Source organism: Neopsephotus bourkii, unplaced genomic scaffold, assembly GCF_033783945.1.
Source record: "Neopsephotus bourkii isolate Nb327-2 ecotype Australia unplaced genomic scaffold, CSIRO-AGI_Nbou_v1 NB_951, whole genome shotgun sequence".
Classification (NCBI taxonomy): domain Eukaryota; kingdom Metazoa; phylum Chordata; class Aves; order Psittaciformes; family Psittacidae; genus Neopsephotus; species Neopsephotus bourkii.
The window spans coordinates 1,579,740-1,607,140 of NW_026901445.1; the positions used below are offsets into that span (position 1 = coordinate 1,579,740).

Sequence of the window (27,401 nt, forward strand, 5' to 3'; positions counted from 1 at the left end):
AGGTATCTGTAACTGCTTCTTTCAGGCCACCTACTGTAAACAGAGTTGTCCTCCATATGCAAGGTCTTAGAGCTTATCCTAGCCTCTGCAGCCCAACACAAAATGCTGCTTGTTTCAGGTCCTGCTTTGCAGCTACAGAGGTAGCTGAAGGAAATCCAGTACTCCTTGGAAGGGTCTTAAAATGTTCACAAACTGCATTTTTCTTTAAAGCAAGTTCTGGTGGCAAAATGAAGAAAAAATGGTGTGGTTTTTTTTTTTTTTCCTCTCTCCCTTTCACTTGGGTTGCCTCCATGCCCCTCATCTATCCAGCCAGGATTCTCACACACTAATCACTTGGTAAGATCTTCTTGCTTCCCCCCTGGGATCGAGTGAAACAAGACTGGAAGATCTGATGCTATCACTTAGGGAAGCAAAGAGCTCCTGCTTTCCTTCCAAGCAGCAGCAGCCCTCATTTTGGGAGGACGGGTTTCTCTCTGACTCAGACTGAGAACAAGGTGCTTAGAGTTTTCCTTTAGCACAAGAAGACACCCCTCTACAGGAATGATTTACATCTATGAACAGCAAGCGATGCTTAACATTACATTGATGTAGACATGGGAGCACAGAGATAGCCAAATTAGGAGGTAATTGGTGCACTGGGGGTTGACTGTTGGGCCCCCTTGGCTGCTAGGTTGTGATTGTAAAGAGAGACAGAGAGAAGGAAAGGGAGGGAGCAGAAGCCATCCTCCACCAATGCCTCTCTAAAGGTTGGGATTCCTGAGTCCGCTGCTGTGTAGTGCTGTCAAGGTCAGCAGGTTCGGGTTCACTGAACGGTCAGGATGGTTTGAATTACTGGCACTGCCTGCCGATTCCTCCACTGATCATGATCCGTCTTCCAGCACTGGCTGCAGGATGCTGCTCCCAGCCATGTGCTGTGCACGGTGTGGGGCACAGGGAATGCAAGAGAGGCGGATGCTCTTGTTAAGAGGATAAGTTTTTTGGAAGGTTTAAGAAGCTGAGGCAGTGCTGAGGAAAGACTTGTACTCCATGTGCTCAGCATGTGGAGACCAGGTTTCTAGAAACAGCAGTTCTGATTTTGTTTTCTTCTACCCAGAGAAATGCCCCCTGTAAGATTCTGCCCTTCATGAAAGCCAGGAGAATGGATTGAACAGGGCCTATTAAACCCTTACGGGGTGAAAAGCCTGATGGTGAGCATTTCTGTCCAGTTCAATATAGGTAGGATGCTTTGTGAGCAAAGACAAGTATGCAAGTCTTTATGTAAACCACACTGCTAGGGCATTTCCTCCCCAGATACACATAGCTGTGTGACCCAGCTAAAGGACAGGAGTAGCCAGGCATGTTCCTACAAGGATGTCTGCAGAGAGGACTAGAAGGTGCTCAGAAAGCTGCTGGCCAGTGTGCACCCCAGCAGGTAGGCTTGGAGCCACTCACAGGGACCTCAGCAGAGGAGGTGGGGAGAAGCCAAGCCTGCAGGGGTGTGAATATACACAGGCAGGGCTGCTAGTGACACGTGTGTGGCTGGGCTGACATCAGCATGCGCTGAGTGCCTCTGTGTGCGTACTGTACACCTGTGCTGTCCAAGCACCCATAGCAGCAGTGACAGCAGAAGCATGTGAGAAAGAACATGGCAAGAGGGTGCAACAAAAGGGAATGAGAACAGGACTGGTGGCTGTGTGGAAGCAGCATCCAGGCTTTGACAAGAACATCTCCACAGGCATCACTGACTGGCTTTCAGTGGTGTTGCACTACAGAGAAATCTGACCCTCTCAGTCTGTGAGATGGAGTGCTTACTTTTGCTTCTTATTCTGAGGTTTGTTGTGCACCTCTGTGAGTCACCTCCTGGGTGCAGTCAGCTATAACTGCCTATAGCTATGTATACACAGCGTTTATACTCACACTCCTGCATCTCTCTACCATGCATATTTCTATTTCATACTCAGAGTAATGCTGAGAATTGGTCTGTAAGGGGCTGCCCATACCTGGCACTCTTGTGCATCACTCTCAGAGCTCACCGCTCACCAAGACATGGAAGAGACCAGGGTTAATGTCATGCTGTCTCCTCTATAAAAGGGAAGCTCCCATCTCTCTTCTAAGCTCAACACAGGTATTCTAAGCAGGTTCTCTGTGTGGCCTGGTCCCTGTGCATTAGGAAGTACATTGTGCCTACCATCACCTCTGCTCTTCACTCCTCTCGCACTTCCCTCTCCCACTGTAGAGCAATGGGCTCTGGCAAGAAGGGGTCAGGGACAGTACCCCGTATTGTGCTGGTTTACATTAATGAGATACACACAGTGTAATCCAGCAATGGAGTCGGCTCTACAAAAGGAGGTAATAGCAGGCTGCCATGAGCAGAGCAGCTCAGGTAATTGGTTTATCTATCTAGAAGCAGTAGTAGCAATCTCTGCACAGACAGAGTAGCAGTAAAGTCTCTTCCTTAAGGCTATTTCCTTTGTCTTTTCAATTGCTTGCACATCCATGAGAGAGAGAGAGAGGAAGAGAGAGAGAGCTAGAGAGAGAGAGGGAGAAATGTTAATTTGTGAATTAATGGCTTTTCTCAGCGGAATTGTAAATTCAAATGTCACCTCACAGGGTGACACTACGCTGGGCTGCTGAAGAAGCAATGATAAGATTCCCCCCCCATCCCCATGCCGACATATACCCATGCCCCTCCCCTCCATGAAAGATAGCTACGGAGTGGAACATGCTACTTTTAATTTGCAATAACACCACAGCAGAGGGACGCAAGAATGACTGCTTTCCAACCCTCCCTTCCACAGCAAGCCGGGCCACATCTTTCCCTTTCCACCTCTACCTCCTTCCACCCCCTCTTGAACCCCTCCCATTTTAAACTGAGTCCAAGACAACACATTATCTCAACTCCCCCCACCCCAAACTAATCAAAGGATGAGCTAAGGGAGGGCTCTTTAGAACGGATGCCTCTGCAACCCTCTCCTCTCCTGCAATAATCAGGTGAATTAATGACCCTGAAGTTAAAGTGAGCGCTGATACTCAGGCGTTGTGCAGCGTAGGGGAGAAAGCCTTCATTGTTTTCGAGCAGGAGGCGGGCAGCAGCGAGGGAGATTCATGGATGGAGATTGAATATGCAATTTTCTTTCACCTTGCCAAGAGCTGCCCCTGGGCTGTGCCTGGCCTAAATTTTTTTTTCCTCTTGCCATCTCTGCCTTATCCGGCCCTCCCACCTCCCTTCCATTCTTTCCAGAAAATTACCTTCAAAATTGATTTCCACTTTTACAAACAAATATAATGGGAACATGAGGGGGAAAAAAAAATCTTGGGCTGTGATGAATTAGTGCTGTCAGGTGCTTCCAAGTCTCCTTTGTTTTTGTTTTACTGCCCGTTAGGTTCTTTGTTTTTCCAACAACTGGGAATAGTGCCCCTGCCCACGCAGTCCCTATGGTCCATGGCTACCGTCACAGGATATGTCCATCACTTGATGTCATCACTGTGTTATCCCTGCTCTCCATCACTGTGATGTGAACAGCCACTGCTAACAGACTGCCCCAGCTCTTCACACCAGGATGCAGGGGCTGGACTAGATGATCTCCAGAGGTCCCTTCCAATCCTAGCAGTTCTGTCATTCTGTGGTGCAGCTGATCTCCTTGTGGAGACACTGCATGGCCCACACTGCCGGTGACCTGGCTCCTACAGCCATGGTACAGGCCATTGATTTGCTCCGGATCTTCTTCACCCTGCTCCTCCTGTTCTCCTGTGCCTCATTCAGCTGAGTCTCAGTGGAGGTTTCACAGCCTTCCCTATTCTGATAGATCAGCCTGGGTCATTAGCATGTCACCTTGATCCCTGTTGTGCCTCAGTGCCATGTCACCTGAATTTCATAGCAGTATTGCCTTTATGTCTCCTTGCCATGTCATTTGACCCCAAAATAGTGTCATCCCTGTCTTCCTCTGTCATGGCACCCTGATGCACTGTTATACCAGCCACCAACAACCCTCTAAAATACCATTTGCCTGCACACTGCCAGCTATTCCTGATCCCTTTAGCAGTTTATTCTGTTATCTACTGTGCATTAACCTGGGATCCTCAAGGACCCAGGCACCAGGCTCCCTCCTACTCCCATGCTCTTTACAACCATGCAAAAATACAAGTCACCTCCCTGAATGTGGGCAAGACCCAGTGTACAACTGATCTAGAGTGAGCAAGAGGATGCAGAGACAGGCACCAGCCAAGCTCTGGAGCAGGCTCTGCTCAGGTGGAGAGCAGAACAGGCAGAGGCACTGTGAGCAGTTGTCGCTCCCTGACTCCTGCTGACACATTAGCTGCAACAGCCCCTCTCAGAAATGAGTCAAAGTGGAAGATCTAACCACAAATTAAATATCTATAAATAAACAGGCAAGCACACATTCGTGGTGCTCACCCAAATAAACTTAAAAGAAAGCTCTGTGCATAGGTAAGACTCATGCGATCTAGCCAATAACATTTAAAGACACAAGAATGTGGACTGGGACACAAGGAGGTACTAATGCAGGTGAGTGTCAATTACATGTGATTTCTGAATAAACAAATAATAACTTACAAAGATATACAGAGACTAACTAAACAAAAACCTGGAACTCCAAGTCAATTCCTTAAATTCACAGATAAAAAATTAAATTATGTGAACAAATACACACTATTTACATAAATAAACAACCTTGTCACAAGCAAGAACAACCAAGATATATATATATATACAACAAACACACAAGTATATAACCCCAATGCAAATGCACATCTGTACAAACTATATACAGAAGTGCACAGCACTAACAGGCTACATATTCATATCCAACAACCACAAAGATACAGTGATACTCCAAGTATGTAACAACACATACACACAGAATATACATACAAATATACAACATTCACATATATACTTCAAATGTGAATACAAATACCTGTCATTCATCAAAATACATAGCACTAATACTGAGCCATACATGCCCAGACATCCATATGATCCACAGAATGTATTCTTCTACTAGGCAATATTATACACAGCTTAACATACACATTTTCCAGGTCTCCATAGGCATGCACAAAAATACGGGTCCAACCTGCCACTCACTCCAGTATATAAGCACAGATAAGGGATTCTAACACAGAAATACAAACACAAACAGGCATGCATTTCTAGAGACACAAATACATAAGCAGAGATGCACACAAATGCAGCTGAAGCCAGACCAGCTTGTCTTCAGTTAGTACCAAACCCTGCCAAACTAAGCAGCACTGTAAGCTTTAGAAGCAGAGCATTCTGTCCAAACTGCTTTCTGTGATGTAAGCTGTTAACTCTTCCTTACCTGAAGTGCTCCTGAGCAATGCGTACCCCCAAACTCCCAGGATGTGTGCAGACACACATACATATGGTTTCTCTTGCTTACAGACTGACCTCCAGATTTGTGTGCAGCAGCCCACATTTCTGATAGTGGTGTGCTGCTTATTCATCGTCCTGTCCTTTATCTGGTTTCCCCCTCCTCTTTTCCCACACATACTCTCCCTTTTCTTACCATCCTCCTGCAGTTTATTTAGAGAGGTGCAGGATGAGTAGCAGGTACCTTTCTTATGTCCTTCTAGGAGTCTCACCAGCCAAAGAGCCTCCAGAGGGAGAAGTGAGGCTGCTGAGAATAAAGTCTATCTTCAATTTACATTTTCATCTAGAAGGAATGTTCCATCATTGAAGGAGTGTTACCCATATTTGTGTGTATCGTCACAGTAAGACTGGATGGCCCCTGTGACCACTGCTTTGCAGTGATACACCATCGCTGCATGCTGGAAACTCAGCTACACTGAATGCAACAACACATGTCCCAGGGAAAGGAGGAGGAAGACACTGTGGGAGCATGAAGCACTCCAGAAACTGCTCACTCCATGTGCACAGCCACAAACTGCTGGGTGCACACCCTACAACCATGCGTGTGATGGTTGGAACATGGGCTTAGCACCTGGGGCAATGTAACTGTATGTGTCTCCAGTGTCATTAAGACTATGGCTGACCTGCAATAAAGCAATCATATAGAATAACGCAAACAGATCAGCTGTGGTGACAAGAAATCACAGCATGGAACAACGCAGCCACAGCACAGACAGCAATGCTGTTGTGTTACCTGAGGGTGTCCAAACACATTCTGTTGTCTTCAACAATGCAACAGTTTTGGGAGAACAAATATAAATCTAATATGCCCATAGATGAACATACATCAGGTGCCATGATACAGTCAAGTGAAATAACTCACTCATACTCTTTGTGAATGTATGCAGACAGCATGAGAAAATGAGTTTCCCTACAGGGCAGCTAAGGGCGAGACCTCTCTGCCCTAGTACAACTACCGCACTGGTAAAGCATCATCATACTGCAGATAACAGCATAAGCATGCTGTGTGTCCTGAAACAACCCCAGTATGCTGTGGAACAGTATGGTCATACTTTGTGAAAACACACGGTTCTCAACGCAGTGCTGCAGTGACATAGCTGTATTGACTTCACTCGTGGCCAGGTGACAGTCTGTTGTCCATCAATATGTTATGTCAGCTGCAGTAACAACTATATGAATTGCCATCACAACACAGTACAGCCTGCACCAGTGTACCAGCAATTACCACATCAAAACATTACTGTATGCAATGATGCAGACGTACCACCAGAAACAATTCACAACCACCTGTGAAGAGTGAAATGGCCTTGAGTGTAATGGGGTAGCATAGCAAGCACTGATACAGTTAATCTTATCATTAGTATCGCAAACCCACAACCTGTAGTGATACAGTTACAACATGATAACCACAGCCAGGCTGTCTGCAAACATATACTGATGCCACTGACAATGACACAAAGTCTCCTGAAATGTCACAACTACATCTCCGAAATTGTATTATCATTGGTGCTCTGAGCAGCACAAACAGGATCATACTTGCAGTGGCACAGTAAGCTGCTGTGTATCTGCTCACAACCTCAGACCTTCTTAAACACATTACACATCTTTCTGCACTACTTTCCACTTAAACAACTGAATTTCTTCATGATGATATATATCCTGGGGCAGTATTTAGAAAAACATGGCTTTCAGTACTGGGACTGCTGTAGATCTCCCTGCCTCACGCTCCACCTGAAAGAGACATTTCTGCTTTCCTGGTAGGAAAATGAGATCATGGCCAGGCAGGAGAATTCCCAAGCTGAACACTGCCAAACCCCTGCCCTCCCATCTGGAGTGAGGGAAGAGAAAGCCACCTGGAACAAAAGCAGTGCTTCTCAGTAGAGTTGGTGTGGTAATGGCAGAAAATTGTGTGTGTAGCACCAATGAGAAGGGCAGTGATGCTGACTGTCCTGCAGCTACGTGACTAACAGTGTAAGTGCTCCTGCTGCAAGTAGGCAGCACCCTATTCTGCAAACCTCAACCCCTTTTTGAAGTGTACAGTGAACTACTTGCACTGATACAGTTAACACTCTTTGGAAAACATCACCATCACAGACCTGACAAAATGTTGGTGACCCTTTACTGTCCTCCTGCACTGACACAGTCCTGCATTGCTTACTTCAGTGTAAATCAGTCTGATCATCAGATCCCCAGGTGAAGAAAGGAAAGAAAGGAAAGGAGGAGCTTTTGCTTTCTCAGGTTTGCTCCCCAATCTTCACTGGGGATTCCTTTACTGCAAACAGCCTGAGTATTATTGCCGTTTACAGTAGCAATCACTCCATCCCCTCCTCTCCCACAAACCTACTGCTGATATTAGCACTGATCATACTAACAAGCCTATGAGTTTTATTACTACTGATACTAATAATACTGGACACATTATGTCTGTTCCCACCAATAACAGGCTGCAGATATGATCCCTGCTAATGCCAATAATACTGGGGGATATTATCTCTGCCATTGTCAGCACTGCAGATATTATTGCCAGTAATGCTGTCAAATACTTCAGATACTGTCAGGGACCAAGATTAATGACGTTGAGAATGTTATAGCACCAGCCTCACTGGAAGACGAATCCCAAATGAGAATTTGGGTCTATAGAGGAAGTCTGTGGACTGGTATGGAGGGAAAGAGCTATCTCTAATCTCTAGTAAGAGTGTTTTCTAAAGATCCCAAGCTTCACCCAGCTGGAGATCCTGTGGCATGCAAGGACAGTTTGAAATACCATTTTCATATTTTCTAATTATCTGTCCATCCATCTGTCCATCTATCTATCCATTCTTCTCTTTCTCTTCATCTCTCCCTTTTCCTCCTTACACAGTACTCAAGACTACAGTATGAATGATATTTATTTGTTGTTAGTGCTTCCAAGCTGTCCCCGTTCTCCTCCTTTTAGCTATCAACTGAAGGATATGGAGTTATGCAACAACAGATATATTTGCATATTATTTTTCTCCTTTATCCTTCTGGACTTCTTATTGCTGCTCCTTAGTCTGACAATGACCGTGCTGAGCTCGGCTTGCTATCACAGCGTATTACAACATTAGGATTGTGAAGAGCCAGGAATTCCTGTTTCCAGCTGCAGCTTGATACCACAAGACCCTCGGTGGTCTTGGGAAAGTCATTACATGCTGCAGGGCCACTTCTGCCTCTAGAAGATGGTGTGTGTAAATGGTGGGGAAGGTCAGAGGGAGATAACATCAGCATTGGCAGTGCTCATAGACTGCATGAAGTGGCGCACACTGTGCTAGACAAGTGGTGGTGAACTTTTTTAGCCAAATTATTTTTATAATCATAGGAGACCAACTGTCTGCTTTGTCTGGAAGTCGGAGGGTTTACAACCACTCATCAAAAATGGAAACAAAAGGAATGCATACACTTAACAGGGCAAATCCTGACCATCCTTCCTAGGCACTCACCTGAGAAAGACACTGAGTTCTGGGGAAAGACTTGTGATCTGACAGTTCCCTGTCGTGACAAGTAGGCACTCAGAGCTACCTCCCTGCTAGCTCTCTCGCTGCCATAGTCTTCTCAGGCTACCCTTGCAGTTGTAACCAGCAGATTTGGTAGGTTGGGATTTTCCCTTTTCCCTCTAACTCCCTGTGAGGTTCACACCTGGCTGTCAGCGTCCATCGCTGAGCCCACCTCATGCATCCGTCTGGCTCCTTCTGTCCAACTCGGGAGTTCTGCTACATCATCTTGACACATAATTATCTTTCCTCTTCTTAATCATCTGAGCTACTGTCTAATGTAGGCACCAGCTGCAGCAAGGAGGACCTGGGGGAGGGGGTGTGCTCAGATAGAGGCTCCTCTGTCTTTCTCCCACCCTGTTTGCCCCAGCCATCACAGAGGTTGCTAACAAGGTTTTCAGAACCAGGGATTCAGGAGCAGCTTGGTACTTCCCCCTTTCTGCTGAACTGCATTCCTCACAGAGGAATCCTTGAAGCAGAGCTGGTCCAACAGAGCGGAAAGAAAAGAGACAGCAGTGCTGGTTCTTCTGCCTTCTTTAGGGAAGAGCCATCCCCAAAATGCTGGGGAAGCAGATGTGTGTTGGGAGCTCATAAGGGCTTTTCAACATGAGAATAAACCCTGCAGTTAAGAAACTGGAACAGAACAGTGCTCAGAAGCTCTGGGAAATACTGAGGAGGTGTATGTATTCAGCAAGAGCATGAAAGAAATACCTGCCCTGGATTTCTTGCCAGACTTTGCTAATCCCCATCTCAGCTAGGAACAAGACGAGTCCTCATTGCTGTAGGGGAGATTTCCCAGGAGTGAGTGCAGGTCACTGCCTGTGCAAACGCCTCCATGGACCCTTCTAGCCTTAGGACCCAACCCTGCAAAGTGATGATGTCTTTCAGCATTTCTTAAGGCCAGTGTGAGCCCAGATAACTCAACCCTTGGCTAGGGGTTATCAGCATCTGGCAGGGGTTCCCATGTGAGGCTTCTCAGGGACAGGAGTGTGACATCTCCTTGCAGGAGGTATCCGGGATAGCAAGAGGAAGCCTGTTCTCTAAGGTACTTGCAGCTGTGGCATGTAACTGCTGCCTAAAACTCTGGAGAACTAAAGGCAAGCAACGTCTCCAGGATTGTCTGATACTGTTTTGATTCCTAGTAGGATATATGGGCTCTTGGCCAACAGCAGAGAGCTGCAGAGTATTGCTTGCCCTTCATAAATCAAATCTGGGATGAATTAAGGACAAACAGCAGAGAGTTGTTCCTACTGTCAGTATATTATTGTGAAGTGTCACAGTCTTAGATGGCTGCTCTATTGTTTCTGTGTTTAATTGTACTGCTCCAGAAAATCTCAGGTTCTGAGGCTGAAAGTGACTGTGTGGCTGCATCTAAAGTGGCATGATCTTTCCAGATATGTGGAAAGAATGGTCACCAAAGCCAAATGAACTGCTTCATTTCAAAATGAGATGTGGAGGCCCCATGTTGAGAGCTGGCGATCACCACTCTGGACCGTGTGAGAGGTGGGGTTCAATAAAACTCCAAGTAACTGCCAAGAGATTTGCACAAACATTAAAGGAACTTGTCACTGAGTTTGAAATGTCACTATTTGCTGTATATGTAATGATGGGAAATGCTGGAGGGGTTTGTAATGTTTGCACTCTCTTATTCCTGACATTTTTTTACTTTGATGCATTGACTCAGCCCTTCCATTGCTACACTTTTCTCTTAGCTGGGCCCTACTGCCATCTAGCTGGGAAATGGATCTTCCTCTGGGGCCTGATCCAATTTCCAGTGACATCAGCAAAAAACTTCCCATTTAACAGGAGCTAGATTGGGTCCTTGCCTCTAGTTTCACCTTGTATTAGGGAGAAAGGGGTCACGATTACTGCCTTTTTTTTTTTTCCCTTAGGATTACTATGCTTATTTGGATCAAAAACTTGCAGATGTAAACATCATCAGAACCAATGCTGAGAAAATCACTAGCAAACTCCCAAAATACAGCATCTCTCTCAGGAGAACTTTCTCTTCTCACCACATACCACACAGAGAACCCTCGTGTTCTCTTGTACCACACAGTCTGGGGCTTACAGCACACACAGCACACTGAGCCATCAGTGCTGCTAAGACCTTGTCCCCATGCAACAGGCAACAGTGGAAAACAACATACTGAAGGCAGGGCTGTACTGAACAAACTGGTCAGGCATTACTCTTAGAAAAGGTCACCTCCTGGCCCTGAATTTTTGAATGCATCAAATTAAAAGAACAAGATTTAAGGAAAAAAAGTTTACAAAGCCGCCGTAAGAGCACCAAGACCTCACCCACCCATCCTGACTCTGTCACACCTGAGGCTCCAACTTTTGGCTCATTTCACTTTGCTCTGAGTCCTTCCCAGCAGATAGGAAGGAAAAGGAGATGGCTTAATCCTAATTCCTTAGAACCCTGTTGAAATTCTTAGATAACAGCCTTAGGGCCACTACTCAGGAGACCTCCTTTTCTGCTTTCAGACTGTTGCAAGCATGGCAGTACTGCTGTGGTAGATGCTATCCATTGAAAACTGTGCCCTTATAATCACCAGCTAATGTAGCTCATGGCACTTCACAGGGCAGGAACTTGTTTGCAAGGGGAATGAAAGATAATTGCCACATTGCTGGTGCTTCTCCAAGACAGCATTTTGTTTGAAACGAGTGAGTCGGGGAAACCATGTTTACCCGCAGTTCAAAGTCTGGGCACCTGCTGGCACCTGGGGAGTTCAGTTCCAGCCATTTCCAGCAGTGAATGAACTTGGGATCAGCTCCAGCAATGGAGATGACTCTCTGCCTGTTGAGCAGATGTCTGGAGACGCAGCCTGTCATGAAAGGGCCTCAGAAGAAGAGAATTCCAAGCCAGCAGGGCAGTGGCGGGGAACTGGTCTCTGTTGCTAAAACTGATCTAGCCCCTGGAGCAGCTGCAAACCTTGGCCTGAAATTGGAGCCTGTACATGGGGACAAAGAATATAAAAGGGAGGATGAGCTTCTCCCCTCCCCCTACCTTCATCACGTTTCCTCTTCTCGCCATTCGACCGAGGAATCCCCAGGATCCCGTTAATGGAGTAAGAGCCCACTGGATCATTGGAGGCACTGGAGACAGGAGGGGATGCTGTGCTGGGCACTGGACAAAAGGAAAAGGGGAAAAGGGCCATGAGGAGAGTAGCACAGCACTTAGGGATCACACAGCTGAAAGCTACACATGCCACCAGTCTCATAGGTAAGCCTGGGCACTAAGTAGGCTTCCAGTCCCTCACACTGAAAGGCTCATACTCGTCCTACTGCTAACATTGCTGCATCCCAGCTTTGCCATTCCTATACCATAGCTCAACAGCCTTCCAGTATAGGGCCATTAATAACAAGCAAGTGTATTCCATCAAGAAGCTAACTAAACCTTGTTGTTACATCCCAGTTCAGAGCAGGCTTCCCAGTGCGTGCCATAGTAACAGAGTGCAATGGTGCATAGCCCACATTCCCCAGTGGCTTCCTAGTACATCCATATTTTGCCAGGTCGTTTCCGCTCAGCATTTTTCCACCAGGAGTGCACATGTTCTGTCTTAGCCAGACCAGCCTCTCACATGTCCATCTAAAACACTCATTAAGAAATTACGCTCTTAGCATAGGGTTAGAAGCACCTCAGTACTGGCCCAATAAATTCAGTTCCCTACTAGACCAAATGGTGAGTTGGGGATACAGACTCCAACACAGATTGATAAAAATATAGTGTCTCCTTCTTGTACTAACGAACAGATTAATAAAAATCTAGTGTCTCCTTCTTGTACTAACCAATGTCAACAGGCAGACTCCTCCTGCCACTCAGGGCTGTCCAAGACTGCTCATGAGTTTCCAATATATCAGAAATGACAAGTCATACAGGTTAGAAATGATCACTTCATGAATAATCAGGGCTTTTGAGTACAGAACAAGTAGAGCTATGCATCCAGTAGGCATGCCCATTATGTCACAGCATGTCCCAGTAATGGGGAAAATATCCCAAGTTTCTTGCAGGCCACTACCCATTATTCAACTCATAAAGCACTGTCCTGAAGCAATCAGTACCTCCAATACAAGCCTTCCAGGATGGAGCAAAACCTGTCAACAGTATCCCATATAGACCCACACTTCCCAGTACATCCCAGAGCAATGAGACACTCCAGTAGCAGCACTTGCAATTACTATCCCAGCTCAGCCAATGCTTTCCCTAGACATCCACTACTTTTCCAAGAAGGAATAATACCTGCCAGCTCCATCTGTTGTAGTCAGTGATTCCCAGTCCAATGAGCAGGTCCAGATTAAAAGGGCATCCAGAAATGCTCTTCCATACTGGCCCATAAATTCCACTGTGCTCCAGAACACAATTCATGTACAGAATTGTATCTGCCAGCTCTGTCCCATGTAGACCATCACTTTCCAGTAAATCCTTGTATAGCAGCTAATTCCCGGTAACCAGCAGTATTTCAGAAAGTGTCTTAAGACACTGTAAATCACAGTATCCCAAAATATTGCATGTTTTTCCCTGCTCTGAATTATTACTGTATAAAGCTACAACAACATATGCACCATACAGCCCACAGAGTGAAAAGTGCCTGATTGCACATCTAGCACAGTACCTTTAAACACAGCATTTGGTCACTTTATTACAGCCTCCATCTTCTGCTCACCTGATAAACCCATTTCCCCTACCAGAAAATGCATTTTCTCAGTGAAATACACCCATAGGATACCTGGCTGCAGAGCCAGAACAATGAAGAACTCAGTTATGAGGCATCAGGAATATCTTACTCATGTCTGTTTTTACTAGCTCTAAGAAATGGACCAGTTCCAGCAAAGAGAGAGAAAAGAAATTGGGAGAGAGAGGGGGAAAGAGAGTCAGAGTAAGAAGGAGACAACGGTTGAAGACTGATGCTTAAACAGGGTAGTAGTAAATGCTTCTCCCTAGGGAAGCTAATGAAAGAGTGTGAACATGAAATGGATGTTAAGGCAGAGCAAACCCCTACCCTGGGCTGGGTTTTCTGCCACAATTCCCTTCTCTGCAATGTAATGAGGGAAATGAAGAACAGAAACCTCTGATGTCCATTGAGGTTCCTCCCCCCCTCCGCCCCCCCTTGCTCTGCTTAGCATCTGCTTGTCAGACTTTGTTCCCTCAACTAAGCATCATCCTCATTTCCACTTGTCCTGTCACCACCCCTCATGCCAATCTTCTTACCGATAGTATGTCCTGGTGCAGTCACACCTGTCCCACTCCCATCTGGTGTTGGGTGAAAAGGTTGCTGAACTTTGGTTCTGATGATCCTGAAAAAGAGCAGAACATATTCAGAACTCAACAGCAACTTCTCCGTGTGCCTTTGCATACCCGCGATCCCAGCTGAGAACCTGAAGGTCTGGCCTGAGCTCTGCATGCAGCAGAGTCACTTCATTTGCCTTCTCACAGTCCTGACTCTACTGCTTCAGTGATCCAGTTCTCAGGAGATTGTCCTTGCTCTGCTTTGTCATCTTTCCCCAAAACCTGGGTATTCACTGCAAAACTGTGGTGCTCAGGTAACAAGCTAGGATGTCCTGTGTTTTAGCAACTGCATTATCATTTAGGACCTGATCTGCCAGCATGAACACAAGGCAGACTTTGCAGATAATAGAGCCACTGCTGGATTTACAAGTGGTATAGATTTAATTTTGTTGTGTACCTAAAAAATACCTTTCTGGCATAGAACTGAATGCTGAATTCTTTGAACCAATGGAAGGCTTGCCCAAAGCCCTTGCCCTTCACAAATGAAGGTGGGAGCAGAAGGCATCCGTAGGAAGTGGTGATGGGATATAGTTAACCAGGAAAAAGAAGGTCCAGCAAAGAGGGCAAAAATTGGTCTTTATCAGGAGGTGAATGAACTCAGCATGGGAACTCAGGTAGGTGTCTCTCAGTGAATCACACAAAGCTCAAGAATGAAAATAAACTGTAATTGTCAGTGCTCTATTTCTTGTTACATTACATCTTTCACCTCTAGGTCACTGGTTTAAACCCAGCTGAGGTCAGTGGTGAAAGAAAATCACTAGCACCTAGTACTTGACTGTCAAGATCCCTGCCTACTGGCAGGTGTGGCTATCTGTGACTCAGGAACAACTGTCTCACCAAGGAACTTGGCAAATAAGCCATGACCTGTGAAAGCCACTGAGACCAAATTCCTTTGAGATTAAAACTAGCCCTTCCAATTAGGGTGAACACTGCAGATGCTCTTCAGCCTGGGTTTCTGAAACTCTCAGCCCTGCATTATATTAGCTTTAAATTCTCCCCCAAAATCTCTCCAGAAAATGAAAACAAATTACTCCTTTCCACCAAAGAGAGAGCTTCCCTTAAAGATTCATTCTAAAGAATAAGTTGTCAAAACTTCAAAGAGCACATGTGTGGCTAGTGGGTGGCATGGAATGGGTAGAGATAGGCAGAGATGTTGAGAGGGCGCAACTCCTGAGAGCAAAACCTTCTTAGGAGAAGAAAGGTGTTTTAGAGCATACCATGTCAGTATGTTACAAAACTCTGATACACGCATAATGAAGCCTGGGCAGTTGTTGGAGTGGCAGAGAGGCTGCCTGGGACGTAGCTGGAGACAGGGAATATCAAGGTTCTAGCTAAGGATGGAGGTCGAGGTCCTCACCCTATATAGGTCAGTAGTATGAGGGGCCCTAATCTATAGCTGCTGAGGACCTATACGGAAGGTGTCTGAGAACCTCACAGGGCCAGATTCTGAGGTCATGCTGCTTTGCACTAGCTGAGGAACTGATCTGAGAAGTCTGTGCTGGGGCAAATAATACAACTTTTTTCTTCTTTTCTGATTTTTTCTTTTCTTTTCTCTTCTCTCACATTCCCCCTAAAACCCCCTGAAGTGCCACTCTGGTTGTGTGAGTTTATTGATTTCCCCCAGCCCAGAGAAACAGAAAAAGGGGATGGGGTGCAGGCAAAGGGATGGAAATAGAAAGCTATAAATTATTTGTGACAGGAAAGCAATAGTGCCAGAGTGCTGAGCACAAGTCCCGTGTCACTATTAGATTCCTTTTAGCCTGATGACACTGTAAAAGAGGTTAAGTGTCTGATGGAATCGTACACCTTGGGGGCAGGGGCAGTCCAGGAGCAGAACAAGCCACAGAGAGCGGGTATATCAATTCTCCAGGCCAATAATATTCCCCTCATTGATCGCAACACAAAGTTCAAAAATCTCATTATAGCCAGGCAGACCTGGAACTTTTTAAAAATCAATAGAATGATATAATGTATGTATACTTTGTATAAATGTATCCATCCATCCATCTGTCCGTCTATCCAAAATTTGCCTGAGGTTGCCTAAGTTAACCTACACATTATACTGTGTTATGTTCTAGTGTAGTGTGGCACAGTGAATGGATTAGAAGATCTCCCCTGCAGCCTTAGATGTCATATTATAAAATGTCCTGTTAGCGCTGAGGTGACATCAGACAGTTCTGTTCATACTGAGTATGACATCAGATTTGCCATTCGTACTGGGAGGTGGCATCAGGCAGCTCAGCTTCTGCTGAGGGGAGCCGTACGTGAGCCTAATTATATTGGGATGGCTGATCAGGCTGTGCTGAATCATGCTGCACAAAAATGGCAAAGTTTTGAAAAGCCATTTAGAGTAACCCCAGCCTGTGAAACAATGGTGGTATAGAAAGCATGTCCATAATGCTTCTGAAACCCAGGCAAGGGATGAAGAGGAAGGTTCAGTTTCCTGCGATGTTTAGTTTGTGGTCCCTCAGCTGAGAATGCCAGTTAGTACCAGTTGTGACTGTGTTTGCTGAGATGTGTCCATTAGGAACTGGAATGAGACTCACCATCTCATTTCCCCAAGTAGCTGTCAGCTGGTAATGATTTTCGGTCACTACTGACCAGGGCCAGATTTCATCTAGTGACCCAGAGGTGAAAGGCTCTGTTCAAAAACGTTCCCCTCCCAAGAATTAATCTGGTTTTATGTCAAGAGGAAGTGTCTGGAAACAGTGAGCAAAGGGGAGCAGTTCTGGTTGTGCAACCTCCAGTGTCTTAGGTTAAATAATTCTTGGCATCAAATGCACAGCAAATCTAATGAAGTCTCAGGTAGAAGGTATTTCCTATGACTAAAAGAAGAGTCAGGTCATCAAGAGGCTCTCTCCAGTGGTTCTCCTTTGCCCTATAGTTGTGACTGAACTCTAGTGTTGTAAGGAAATAGGAAAAATTTCAGGACATACAGGAGTGCATCCCTCTGGATCAATTCATTTAGGAACAGTGATAAACAGCAGGATAGCTAGGCATCGCTGCTGCTGCTGTAAGAGGCTTCTAGTGTGTCTGTCCTACAAGAGACCACCTAATGAAACTGCAGATGAAAGATGAACAGAGCTGACCTGGTCCTGTAGCAACAGATGCAGCATAATAATACTGTCTTTAAACTTGGGGATTGCTGAAAGCTTCTCACCCTTACTGGAGACTGAAATACACACTAAGCCAGCTCTTCTGCCTCAAACCTTGGATTTCTGGATTATTGTTGTGTAAGAGGGAGCAAAGCCTTGCTCACCTCTTCCTGCCTTTGATGGCTTCTTGCCTCCAGACACTTGAGAAAGACAAGCCTTTCTGCAGAACGCTTCCTCAGCCCTTCCCAAAACCATTAGGCACATAGATCCTGGAACACCAGTCAGCAGTGCTCATTTTTTGAGGTAAATGCCAGTATTTCAAATGCCTTTTTTTTTCTCCAAAAGAAGTTGTCACTTAGTACTAAATTCATCCCTGCTCTAATTCCATCACAGTCAGTGACTCCAACAACCACATTTGTGTTTAATTAGAGGCACAAACTGGCACTTAACTGCAAATTCCCATTTTTCATTTCCAGGGGGAGGTTTTTGCACAGGTTGTCTACTTTGAGTTTCAGAGAATATACACAGATTTAATACAATATTTCTGAGGTTTCAGCAACAGGACATTTATAGATCTTCGATTGCAGTAAAGCAACTGAACTTCATTTCACAATCTGAATTTAATATGCAATATTATCTTAAGTAATGGCATATAATGTCATTACAGTACATAGTATCATCTGTGAATTATACATCCATTCCTGAAATACGAGTTACCATAGTTGGCTTGTAGTAACTCTTTCTAGAGTTAATACTGCATACAGCTCCAGCTGAAACTAACTGCCTGTTTCCAAATGCCTTCAACTTTCTTAAACGTTCAGCATTAGATCATGAATTTCCGATTTTTGATTTCTATTTCATCATTTTCAGCAGTTTTAACGCAATTCCTTTTGCTGATTCTGAATACAGATGGACAGACAAAAAACATCTCTCCTATTATGACAGTTGTAATAAGCTCTAATTAAATTTGGTCAAGAATGTAGAGAAACACTAGAAGATAAATTATCTAAGCCATAGTCCTTCCTGACAAGCAGAATATTCTTTCACTCTTTATAAATAAGAAACTAAAAAAAATCACTCCTAAACCTATCCAAAAATTATTTGCTGAAAGAATAACAGATCATAAGAAATGCCCCTTGCTTCTTTGACATTTCCATCCAAACTCTCTTACAGTCTGACATATTCTGTGGTTTCTCCTCTCTTACTATTGCTGGCAGAGTCTTTAGACAATATTTCAAATTAAACCAAAATTATGCTAGGGCTGATCAGAGGGAGATAAGGTAGGTCTGAACCATCTGGAGCCCAAATCTAGTGATTCTTTTAATCCTGGAAGAAGAGAATAAAGTTGCACTAAGTGACCGAGTGTTGTGTCCTGCTGCCACAGAGAGACCCTGCCAGATTTCAGAAAGCGCTGGTATCCTCACTTTGATCGTATTCCTTTGTCATGGATTATTTTTCAGAGTGGAAGGATACACTCAGCAGAGCACCAAACTCCTTGTAATTGTTTTGACGTTTTTCATATTTTAAATGCTCCATATTAGAAGCACATTACAAGACCCCAGGGTGTGCATTACTGGGCAATTAAAGCAGTTCTTGGAAGGCTAACATTGCGAAGCCTCAGCCTTTTCTCTGCAGTGTCCAAGGGAGGCTGTGATGGCCAAGGCACACACACCCTGCTGTGCTGCATGGCTTAATTGGCGCAGGGCTGCACTGCTGACCCACAGGCTGTGCCGGCGGCAGAGACAAGGCAGCCTGCAGGGGACTTTGTGAGGGGCTAAGTGAGACAGTGATGCCTCCCCTGCATCAGATTGCTTCCTACAAAAGGGCTCATGACCACCCCAGTGGTGCTAGTGCCGAAGCATGCCCGAGGAAAAAAGGGAGAGCATGGGATGCAAAGAGGCAGCTTTGGGCTCCTTGGTGACAGCCGCTAATGGTGCCAACAATATCCCACCTGCAAATTGGTGCTCTGCAGGCAAAAAGAGCTCTGAACAAACAGGAGAGAGTCCTATGTTTCTGTGCATGGGTCAAGATGCAGCTGAATTCACAGTTGAGCAAAAGAAGAGAGGAATAAAAAGTCTTCTTTGCACAAAGCAAGCTTCATAGCATAGTGAGGAAAAACAACCAAGGGATTTGGGGAGTGAAGAGAGGGAAATATAAAGTCTGATAGAGCTTAATCCAGCTCAGGGAAAGGGCTTCAGTCCCTTGCTCTGTCATGGACCTCTCAAGACTTTGGACAAATGGCATTTCTCTCTGTGCTCTGTTTCCTGCCTGAAGTGTGAAGATAGGAGCATTGCCATGCCACCTGGGGCACAATGAGGACAGCTGGAAGGAGGAGTGAAGGGCTCAGACTCTCTAATAACAGGGGCCAAGTAAGTGCTTCAGCGAGCTGTAGCACAGTATTGGCTTCATTCTCCTGCTTGAAGCAGAAGTGACATGTACCCTGCTGACAGTGGCTGTACGTGAGGGGAAGGTAGGCAAAGGCAACAGAGGCCATATTTCAGCTGCACTGGTTTTGGTGATTGCGTTTGAATTTGCAGGTGCAGTTGGGAAGATCAGAGAAGCAGTTGCCCCCCAAAAGCTACAATATAATTTCCATTTGGGGGGGGGGGGGGGGTGGGCAGTAGCTTCTCCTACTGCTCTCAAAACCTACCACAACACTTGCAACCCTCAGAACAACAGCTGACATTGGCAGGAGCAGCAGACTCAGATTCCTTGCTAGCTGGCCTGAGGCTCTGGTGCTCCCTGCCAAGACAGCAGAATGCCTTCAAACTGCCATATTCAGGGGCCACGAGCAATATTCACACATTCAGACTCTCTCCTTCTATGAAAATTGCATTTCCTTCTCCCTACCTTTTGCAAAAGTAGAGAGGAGAAGGGTGATCTCGTGCTACATTAGTGTATAAGAACAACTACAACAGATTAATTAGATTGGTTAGATAGATTGATAGTCCTAAAAGGTGCCTGAAGAGAGATCTATTTTCACAAAGCTTTCAAATACATGAGAGGTCAAAATGGAGCTGCTTTTCATCTCTCAGAACACAATCCTAGCCCTCCCTGGGAAGATTTGACTCCTTATCTGCTGCTACTCTCTGTAGGTCCATCAACTTCACTGGAACTACACTGACATCATGCCTAAAGACATGGAGAAAAAAGTGTCACTTTGCTCCAGGTCAGCCAGCTCACTCCAAACACAAGAGAAAGCCCAGTCCTGCCCTTTTCCCTCACTGCATTTTTTGGGTGCACTCTGAGGAGAGGCAGAATTCACAGCAGCAGCTTTACTATCAGAAGGGCTTAGAGAGGAGCTAGGATTTTTTGTTGTTGTTTTAAATCAGTGACCCATGATGACACCATATGGTTTTATTTCATTTAATTTGAGCAAAGCATTAACATTCGTCTCCTAGCATATCTCTGCCCATTCCGGTTCTGCTGTGCTACACAGTACAAGCCCAGACGTAAGGAAGAGGGGCGGCAGGAAATAAAGGTGAAGATGTTTGCCTTCTGGGAGGGAGGAGATCTGCCAGGCAGGAGCTGGCCTGCTAACACATTTTTCTGGGCAGTAACAGACAACTTCATGCCACTGGTATTGATGGGGTTGGCAGTGGTCAGCCCCATGTGTATTGATTGCTTATTCTGAACTCCTGGCATTAGGTTTTAAGAAGCGCTTTTCCCATTCATTCAAGTGGATTTGTATTAAGGTGCAAACCCCACCTGGGAAACAGAAGGTGTGCTTGAATAGTTGCTGTGCTGTGCAGCGCTGGGGCTACAGAGCAATCAGGACCCAGGCTGGCTGGCTTAAAGCTGGTTAAAGCGTATCTACATGAGCTGCAGACAAGCAGTGACTGCAGCATAGAAATGTCCTCAGGCAGGTGTTTCTACTTTTATTACACTCAATTCACATTTGGAAGGCTTTTTTTTTTTTTTTTTTTTTTTTGCAGTCAGGAAAGGCAGAAATTCATTAAAACCCAAACATCTAGAAGATGTCATACGATTTACAAAATACTAGAAGCAAACTTGATCCTGGGTGTAGATGCTTCACATCCCAGGTTTAAGGTGAATTAAGGAGATCTTAAAGGACAAAAAGAGTTCTGCTGGTCTTGGACATAGAAACACAGTCCTGGGAGGAACCACCATCATGAAGTCCAAATTCTACTATCATAAGCAACCGTGAAACAGACATTCAGCTCACAGCACCCATGAAAGTATCCAACCCAGCAGCTACATTCTTGCCATTTCCCATCAACAAACTCATCTCTCTGCAACAAAAGACCAAAAGCTTCAAAAATTACAAAACACATGAAGAAAGCAGGAGAGAAGCACTGCTGGTGGCTAGGTCCCCTTCACTGACGAGATTTCTGCACAAAAATGCCCAGAAATTTTTGAGCCTTTAGGAATTAATAATTTCCTCATAATAGTACACCTACACTGCAGTGTGTATTCCTACACTACAAGGTGTATTTATATTTCCTCAGAGTACCCCTACACTACAATGACTGCAGTTCAAAGTGACACCTTCTGTAACCTGCAGACTGAACAGCTTGGTTCCTGCTAGCAGCACTGCTGCAGCAACATGGAGCTATTGAAGGGTACAGCCCCATGAGCTGCCAGGACACTGGTGACTACCATGCAGCATGGACCAGAGCTGTCACAATAGCAACTGCGCCAGCAGGTGAGTAAGGAAGACCTACAGAAACACATGGGCTTGCCAGGGTTAAATATCTTAATCTGGAGTATGGGAACTTTTAATTGAAAGCTTTGCTTTGAGCCCATTTCCAGTTATTAAAATTCAGGAGTCTGTGCTGAATTCCTTGTGGACATTCATTTTGATTAACAGAAGACATGTGTGTACTAGGAAAGGAGTCTTGAACTAGGAGGAATTAGATAAATGTAGATAACATTCTCAACTCTCTTGCAAGTTATGCCATAGCTGGTATTTTGTTTAAAGCCTCAGATCTTGAAAATAAGCAATTATTTCGGTTTTATTTAATACCAAGGTATTTCTGGCTTTCATGGCTGCAAAGACCATGTGGAAGGGGGACCTGGCTGCCTCCCAAGGGGCCAGAACTGGAGGCAAAGGAACGAAACTCACATACATTCTTACTTACAGCCTTGTGAGTTTTATGCCAATCTCTTCCTTTTGGAGAGTATTGACTCAAAACTTCTTAACTGCTGGGGTTGGCAGCATTGTGTATTAACTGTGTACTATCTCTATCCTGCACTGCAGTATACACTTACATGTTTTGGGTAAGTAAATCGATCCCTTTACAGAGGTGGTGCTGTGGGTGCCTCCTTTACCTTTGTCAGAACTGGTGAAATTTCATGGTGGACCCATACAGCTAGAAGATGTTTTCCCAAAATCAAAAGAAAAACTCTGCTGCGAATGTGTCAATTTAGAGCTAATCTTATTTTAACCTTGGGTTTTAAAGAAATTAACAAAATTGTGAGAATTCAAGCCTTAGCAGAATGGAAAGTATTTTTTCCCTTTAAAATTACCTTTTTAGGGTGAATGAGAGACTGTGATAAAAAAAATAAAAATTAGAATAATATATTTAGATTTTATTGAAACAGCAGGTTCCAACTACTCTGAAATGTACCTGTAGGATTTTATTAAAGTTCTGATTCAAAACACATTGAGAAGTTAAAAAATTTCCACAGAGAACCTGAATCTTTTCCTTTCTGTTCTAGTCCTCACTGCTCTTCGTATTATTTATTCCTTGCTTTATCCCCCTGCCCAAAGGAGTCAGACACAGGAGAGCACGTCAGGGTGTGGGTGCCCTGTAGGCTCCCAGAATAAAGTTGGTGCCCATCTTTGCAGAATACAATCTAGTTTTCATATTTATAGGACAAAACCATCTTTTATAATGAAAAGCCAAATCTGTAGCCAGTCTGCTTGGCTCATATAAGTCACTATCATGCCTCATGCTTAGAGAATATGAGCTATATGTTTGCTTAGGTATCTATATTGTGTTTGCAAATGCAATAGCATTTATCTCTTAGTATGTTTTAATTTATCGCATAATGTACATACTTGTTTATCTCTGGCTATAGGTCTGCATTTATAATTGTGGCTACATGGAGTTAGACATGTGGGTCACATATTATATATTCAGACCCCATGAAGAATTAATAAATATTTATTCAACCATTACAGTTTTTAACAGAGTTTAATAGGTAAATAGGCTATTCAGATCTGTGGCTTGTGACCGTCACCAGCTAGCTATTTGGATGTTTTTGTACAGCACTAGGCACAGTTATTACGAATAGTAAGTCATAACCACCTAGAACTCATCCATAACGAGGCTATAATATCCCTGATGTAATATCTAACATATCTGAACACTGATACATAATTAATGCGGAACCTTGCTGTATTATAAGGCTCATCCTGTGTGTATATTTGCATAGTTGTATAAGTTTGTGAGTGCAGATCTGCTCTATTTCTAAATCTCGTATCTGGTACTGACCCGATTAGCTGCAGAGCTGTGGGTTTCTGTGGGCCTTCAGCAACCCATAATATCTATCTTGTTCTGTCACTATCATGGTGGCTGATTGAGTACACTGGACATTTGGGTCCCCTTTTTCTGCCTTCTGTATAAATACTGTCCTTGTCCATAGGAGTTAGCAGTCTAAGGGTTTGCCTACGTAGGCTACGCAAAATGACTAATGTGAATTAACTGAATGTGTGAAATTAGAGTGGTCTAGTTAAACTACATTACACCTGACTCCCTTGTTTAGAATTAAGGCAGCTTTAATTTAGTTTAGCTTAATTCACTTTGGAAATGAAGTAAACTAAATTCAATTTAGGACACTCAAATTTTGAATGAGCATCCGAACAATGTTTTAATGCTTTTAACCAATGCACTGGCAAAGTTAATTCAGATTAATTTTCTCACTTGCCCATGGAAACAAGCTTGTTGCCTATTCCCTGTCAATGAAATTGTCTCAGCTGAGACTCCTTCAGCAACACCAAATTGACAACCTACTCCCAAGAGCAGCAGTTTAAATGATCCTCCCACATGCAAGTGTTTCCTCATCCCTACATCCCCATGCAGGCAACTTTTCTCCCTGTGAGCTTTAGCGATCTTTAAGACTGATTTGTCCAGAGCTTGACACTCTGAACCAGGCACTAGCTGGGCTAAGCAGAGAAGAGGTCCAGCAGTTGTTTAACACTATCTTAAGACCTGAGTTATAATAATTAATTATGGAAGTTTTTCAGTTTAGGCTTTTGCAGTGCAATACTGTATTTCAAATTGAAGATATTCTTTCTGAAAATCACGATGTTCTAGAGAATTTTAGTGATTTATCCAGTTCCATTAATTCAAAGCAGTGTCCCCTTAATCCAAATTAACTGCTTGTTTGCCTAATGAATTGGAATACCTCCAGGTGTAAATTAGCATGTATTTCATTTTTTGATATAACTTAGATTGGGCAATATCAGATGCAATGAGGATTCATAAGTGGAGTACAGAGGAACATGGGCAATGGTATTTATGAACATATGCTATCTTTACATTTTTTCTTGAATAAATTGTAGTTTAAGAAGACAGGAGGTAGCATAAAGTGGCCCAAAGATTCTATCTTCCCATTTTTAAAGGGCATTTGCAAAATCAATAATGAAAAAAACAATCATAGAAATAACACAGAAGCATATTTTAAATGCAAAAATAGTAATCCTTTTTAACCATCATTATGGAAATTCCAAAGTTTTCATCACCTTGCTTAATTGTAAAACCACACTGTGTATTTGGTCAAAAGACATATTAGGAAAGGACAGGGGGAAAATACTGTCGAACACTATTTTTATCACAATGCAAAAAAAGCCCTTGAAAAATTGCGTTTTAGAAAATCTCAGCTCAGAGAAAGCACCTGCCCTAAATCTTTGCTAAAAAGTCAACCAGCCAAACAAAAGCCCAAATAAATCAAAGAAAGCCCACTTAAACATCCCAAGCCATCAAGTAATATTTGACTAGATGGTTAGGCTATATTTTTGTGTGCTTGGTCTTATGGAGTTAGTGCTAATGAATAAATGTTGTTTGATGGCTACTGCAGTCTCAGATCTTTGACTGGTAGAAAATCAGCATAGGTTCACTGAAACAGCTACCAGTATAATACAATAAGGAGTCAACCCTATGTTAAGAGACTTGCACAGAATGCGCTGGGGGGCTGGGGGAGGGATCCATTTATGTGTGGCTAGCTAGAAAGATACAACTGTAAGTAAAATCTAGGTTTGTAGCAACACACCAGTTTGCATGACCTTTTCAGTGTGGATATACAGCTGTATGAGGCTATACCAATATATCAGTGTGCATGTATGTGCTTGTGCATTTGCAGGCAGGCATTTGTGTGTATGTCTGGCTGCAGGTATGTTTCTTACTTGTGTGTGTAATCTGGCTGTGGTGCTCTCTGAATAGCAATAAGTTCAATAAAAGCATGTATGTATTTGTATCAGTGTGTGTGTCTATCTGCATACGGATGGGCTTGTGATGTCTGTGTGTGCATTTATTCTTGTGTGGTTTGTGTGACCCTCCTGTGAGATAGATGCATTCTTGTGGTCTGATCTTGGTCACTGTGTGTCCTTTCATTCCCGGAAAAGGCAGAGTCCTTCACCGTGAAAAACACTGAGCATTGGGAGACCTGGGTCCTGATCAAGCCACCCTGATGGTGGACTCTTCTAATCCACTCTGTGCCTCAGTTTTCCCTCTCATCTTTCTTTTATAAAGACTGTGGATGTAGATTGTCTGCTGCTATATGGGCATATGTAATGCCGTATGTGGTGGGCTCTGTATAGCTCAGTCAAAACCCTGGGTCCTGAGAAGATCTTCTGATGCTCTGCCACTGCCTTACAGTAATACCTATCCCTGCATGCCTGCCTTCAAGCGTTATTGTTTGGGTGTCCATCTGTGCACACTGTGGCTGGCTATTTGTAGTTTTGTTGAAGAGTTTATCTGCTCCATGTACATACAGAGCAGGGGGAGGTGGAAAGGAAGGAGTTATTAAATGCCAAGCGGATATGCAATAAATCCCATTGATTTTACAAACTCCAACTTGTCTTCAATCTCTTTCTGTTCTTTATCCTGGGGGCATTGCAACAAAACCCTATTTTAAATACCTTTTCTTTCCCTTCCCCCTCCTCTCACTCCCCAAAAAAGTGTCAATATTTTATTTGGATTTTTAACTTCGCTCCATAACAGTTGTTTGACCTCCTGACTCATGTGAGTCACATAAATTCTGGGACTTTATTCAGGAGCCATGTTCCTGCTATTGAATAAGCAATTTGGGAGGGTGAATTAATGACTTGTGCTGTTGCTGGAAAGTCCCTGAAGAAATATTAAAATTGCTTGCAGACTGAATCAATACTCACTGAACACCCAGCATGAGGACCTAGGCTTTTTAATGGCTACAAGCAGCAGCACTCGGCAGAGGAAGGGGAATTCCTGTACACACAACGCACACAGGCACACACAACCACAGCGGTCTTCCCCAGCCTTGCTGGCTTTTTCAATAATGGCATATTCTTGTGCACACAGTGTGGTATGTGCTGATGCCTCCTGTGCCAGGGAGAGGTCTTGGAGTCCAGTTTCCCTGTCTCCCTCCCAAGAAGATCATGCAGGATTTGCAGTAGCCAGCCATGTGGGCCTTGTGTTAAGTACTTGGGTTAGCATGCTCTGGCACAGTTTGCAAGGCAAAAGGAAGGTTGACTATTTGTGCCGTTATGAGCAAGTTTTATGTGGCACTTCGCTTTTTGTCTTTCAGAAGGGGAAAGACACTAGTGCTGTGTCTTTTGGGTGTGTTGCTGTGGTCTGGGAAGAGGATTGGGCTGTTTTGCAGAGGCATGTTGTGAGATGGTTCTGTGGCTTTGGGTGCTGAACTGCGTTTGCATCCATCCATAGCATGGATGTGTTGTGTTTCTGATATCCAGCAGGTTTCGCTTTCTTACGCTGGTTTGTGTTATGGTGAGTCATGCACCCCTGTGGTTAAGAGTGACTTCATGATGCTTTTGGTCACTGAGCAAAGGTGTCACTTCACTGAACCAGCCTATTTTGAAAGCTATGGGTGCAGTCCTGCATGGTCCTGAGTGCCCTGAGTGCCCACCAGCCTCACTAGGACATGAGCATGCT

At 44.3% G+C, this 27,401-nt stretch overlaps 1 protein-coding gene and 1 long non-coding RNA gene across 15 annotated transcripts in view; one reads left to right on the forward strand and one right to left on the reverse strand.

The window, feature by feature from the left end:
- The window catches only part of LOC133215055 (uncharacterized), a 193,311-nt gene that overhangs the window by 154,440 nt on the left and 11,470 nt on the right, over positions 1 to 27,401 (forward strand). The window lies entirely within an intron of this gene.
- Positions 1 to 27,401, reverse strand: part of PAX2 (paired box 2) — a 96,982-nt gene that overhangs the window by 36,667 nt on the left and 32,914 nt on the right. For 12 of the 14 annotated variants that reach the window (XM_061358747.1, XM_061358745.1, XM_061358749.1 and 9 more), the window contains 2 exons: positions 14,114 to 14,199; positions 11,912 to 12,031 (listed from right to left, as the gene is read on the reverse strand). In XM_061358747.1, the coding sequence (XP_061214731.1) occupies positions 11,912 to 12,031; positions 14,114 to 14,199 (206 nt within the window). The remainder of the gene's footprint in view (positions 1 to 11,911; positions 12,032 to 14,113; positions 14,200 to 27,401) is intronic. The other 2 variants (XM_061358748.1, XM_061358752.1) reach the window with 1 other exon arrangement.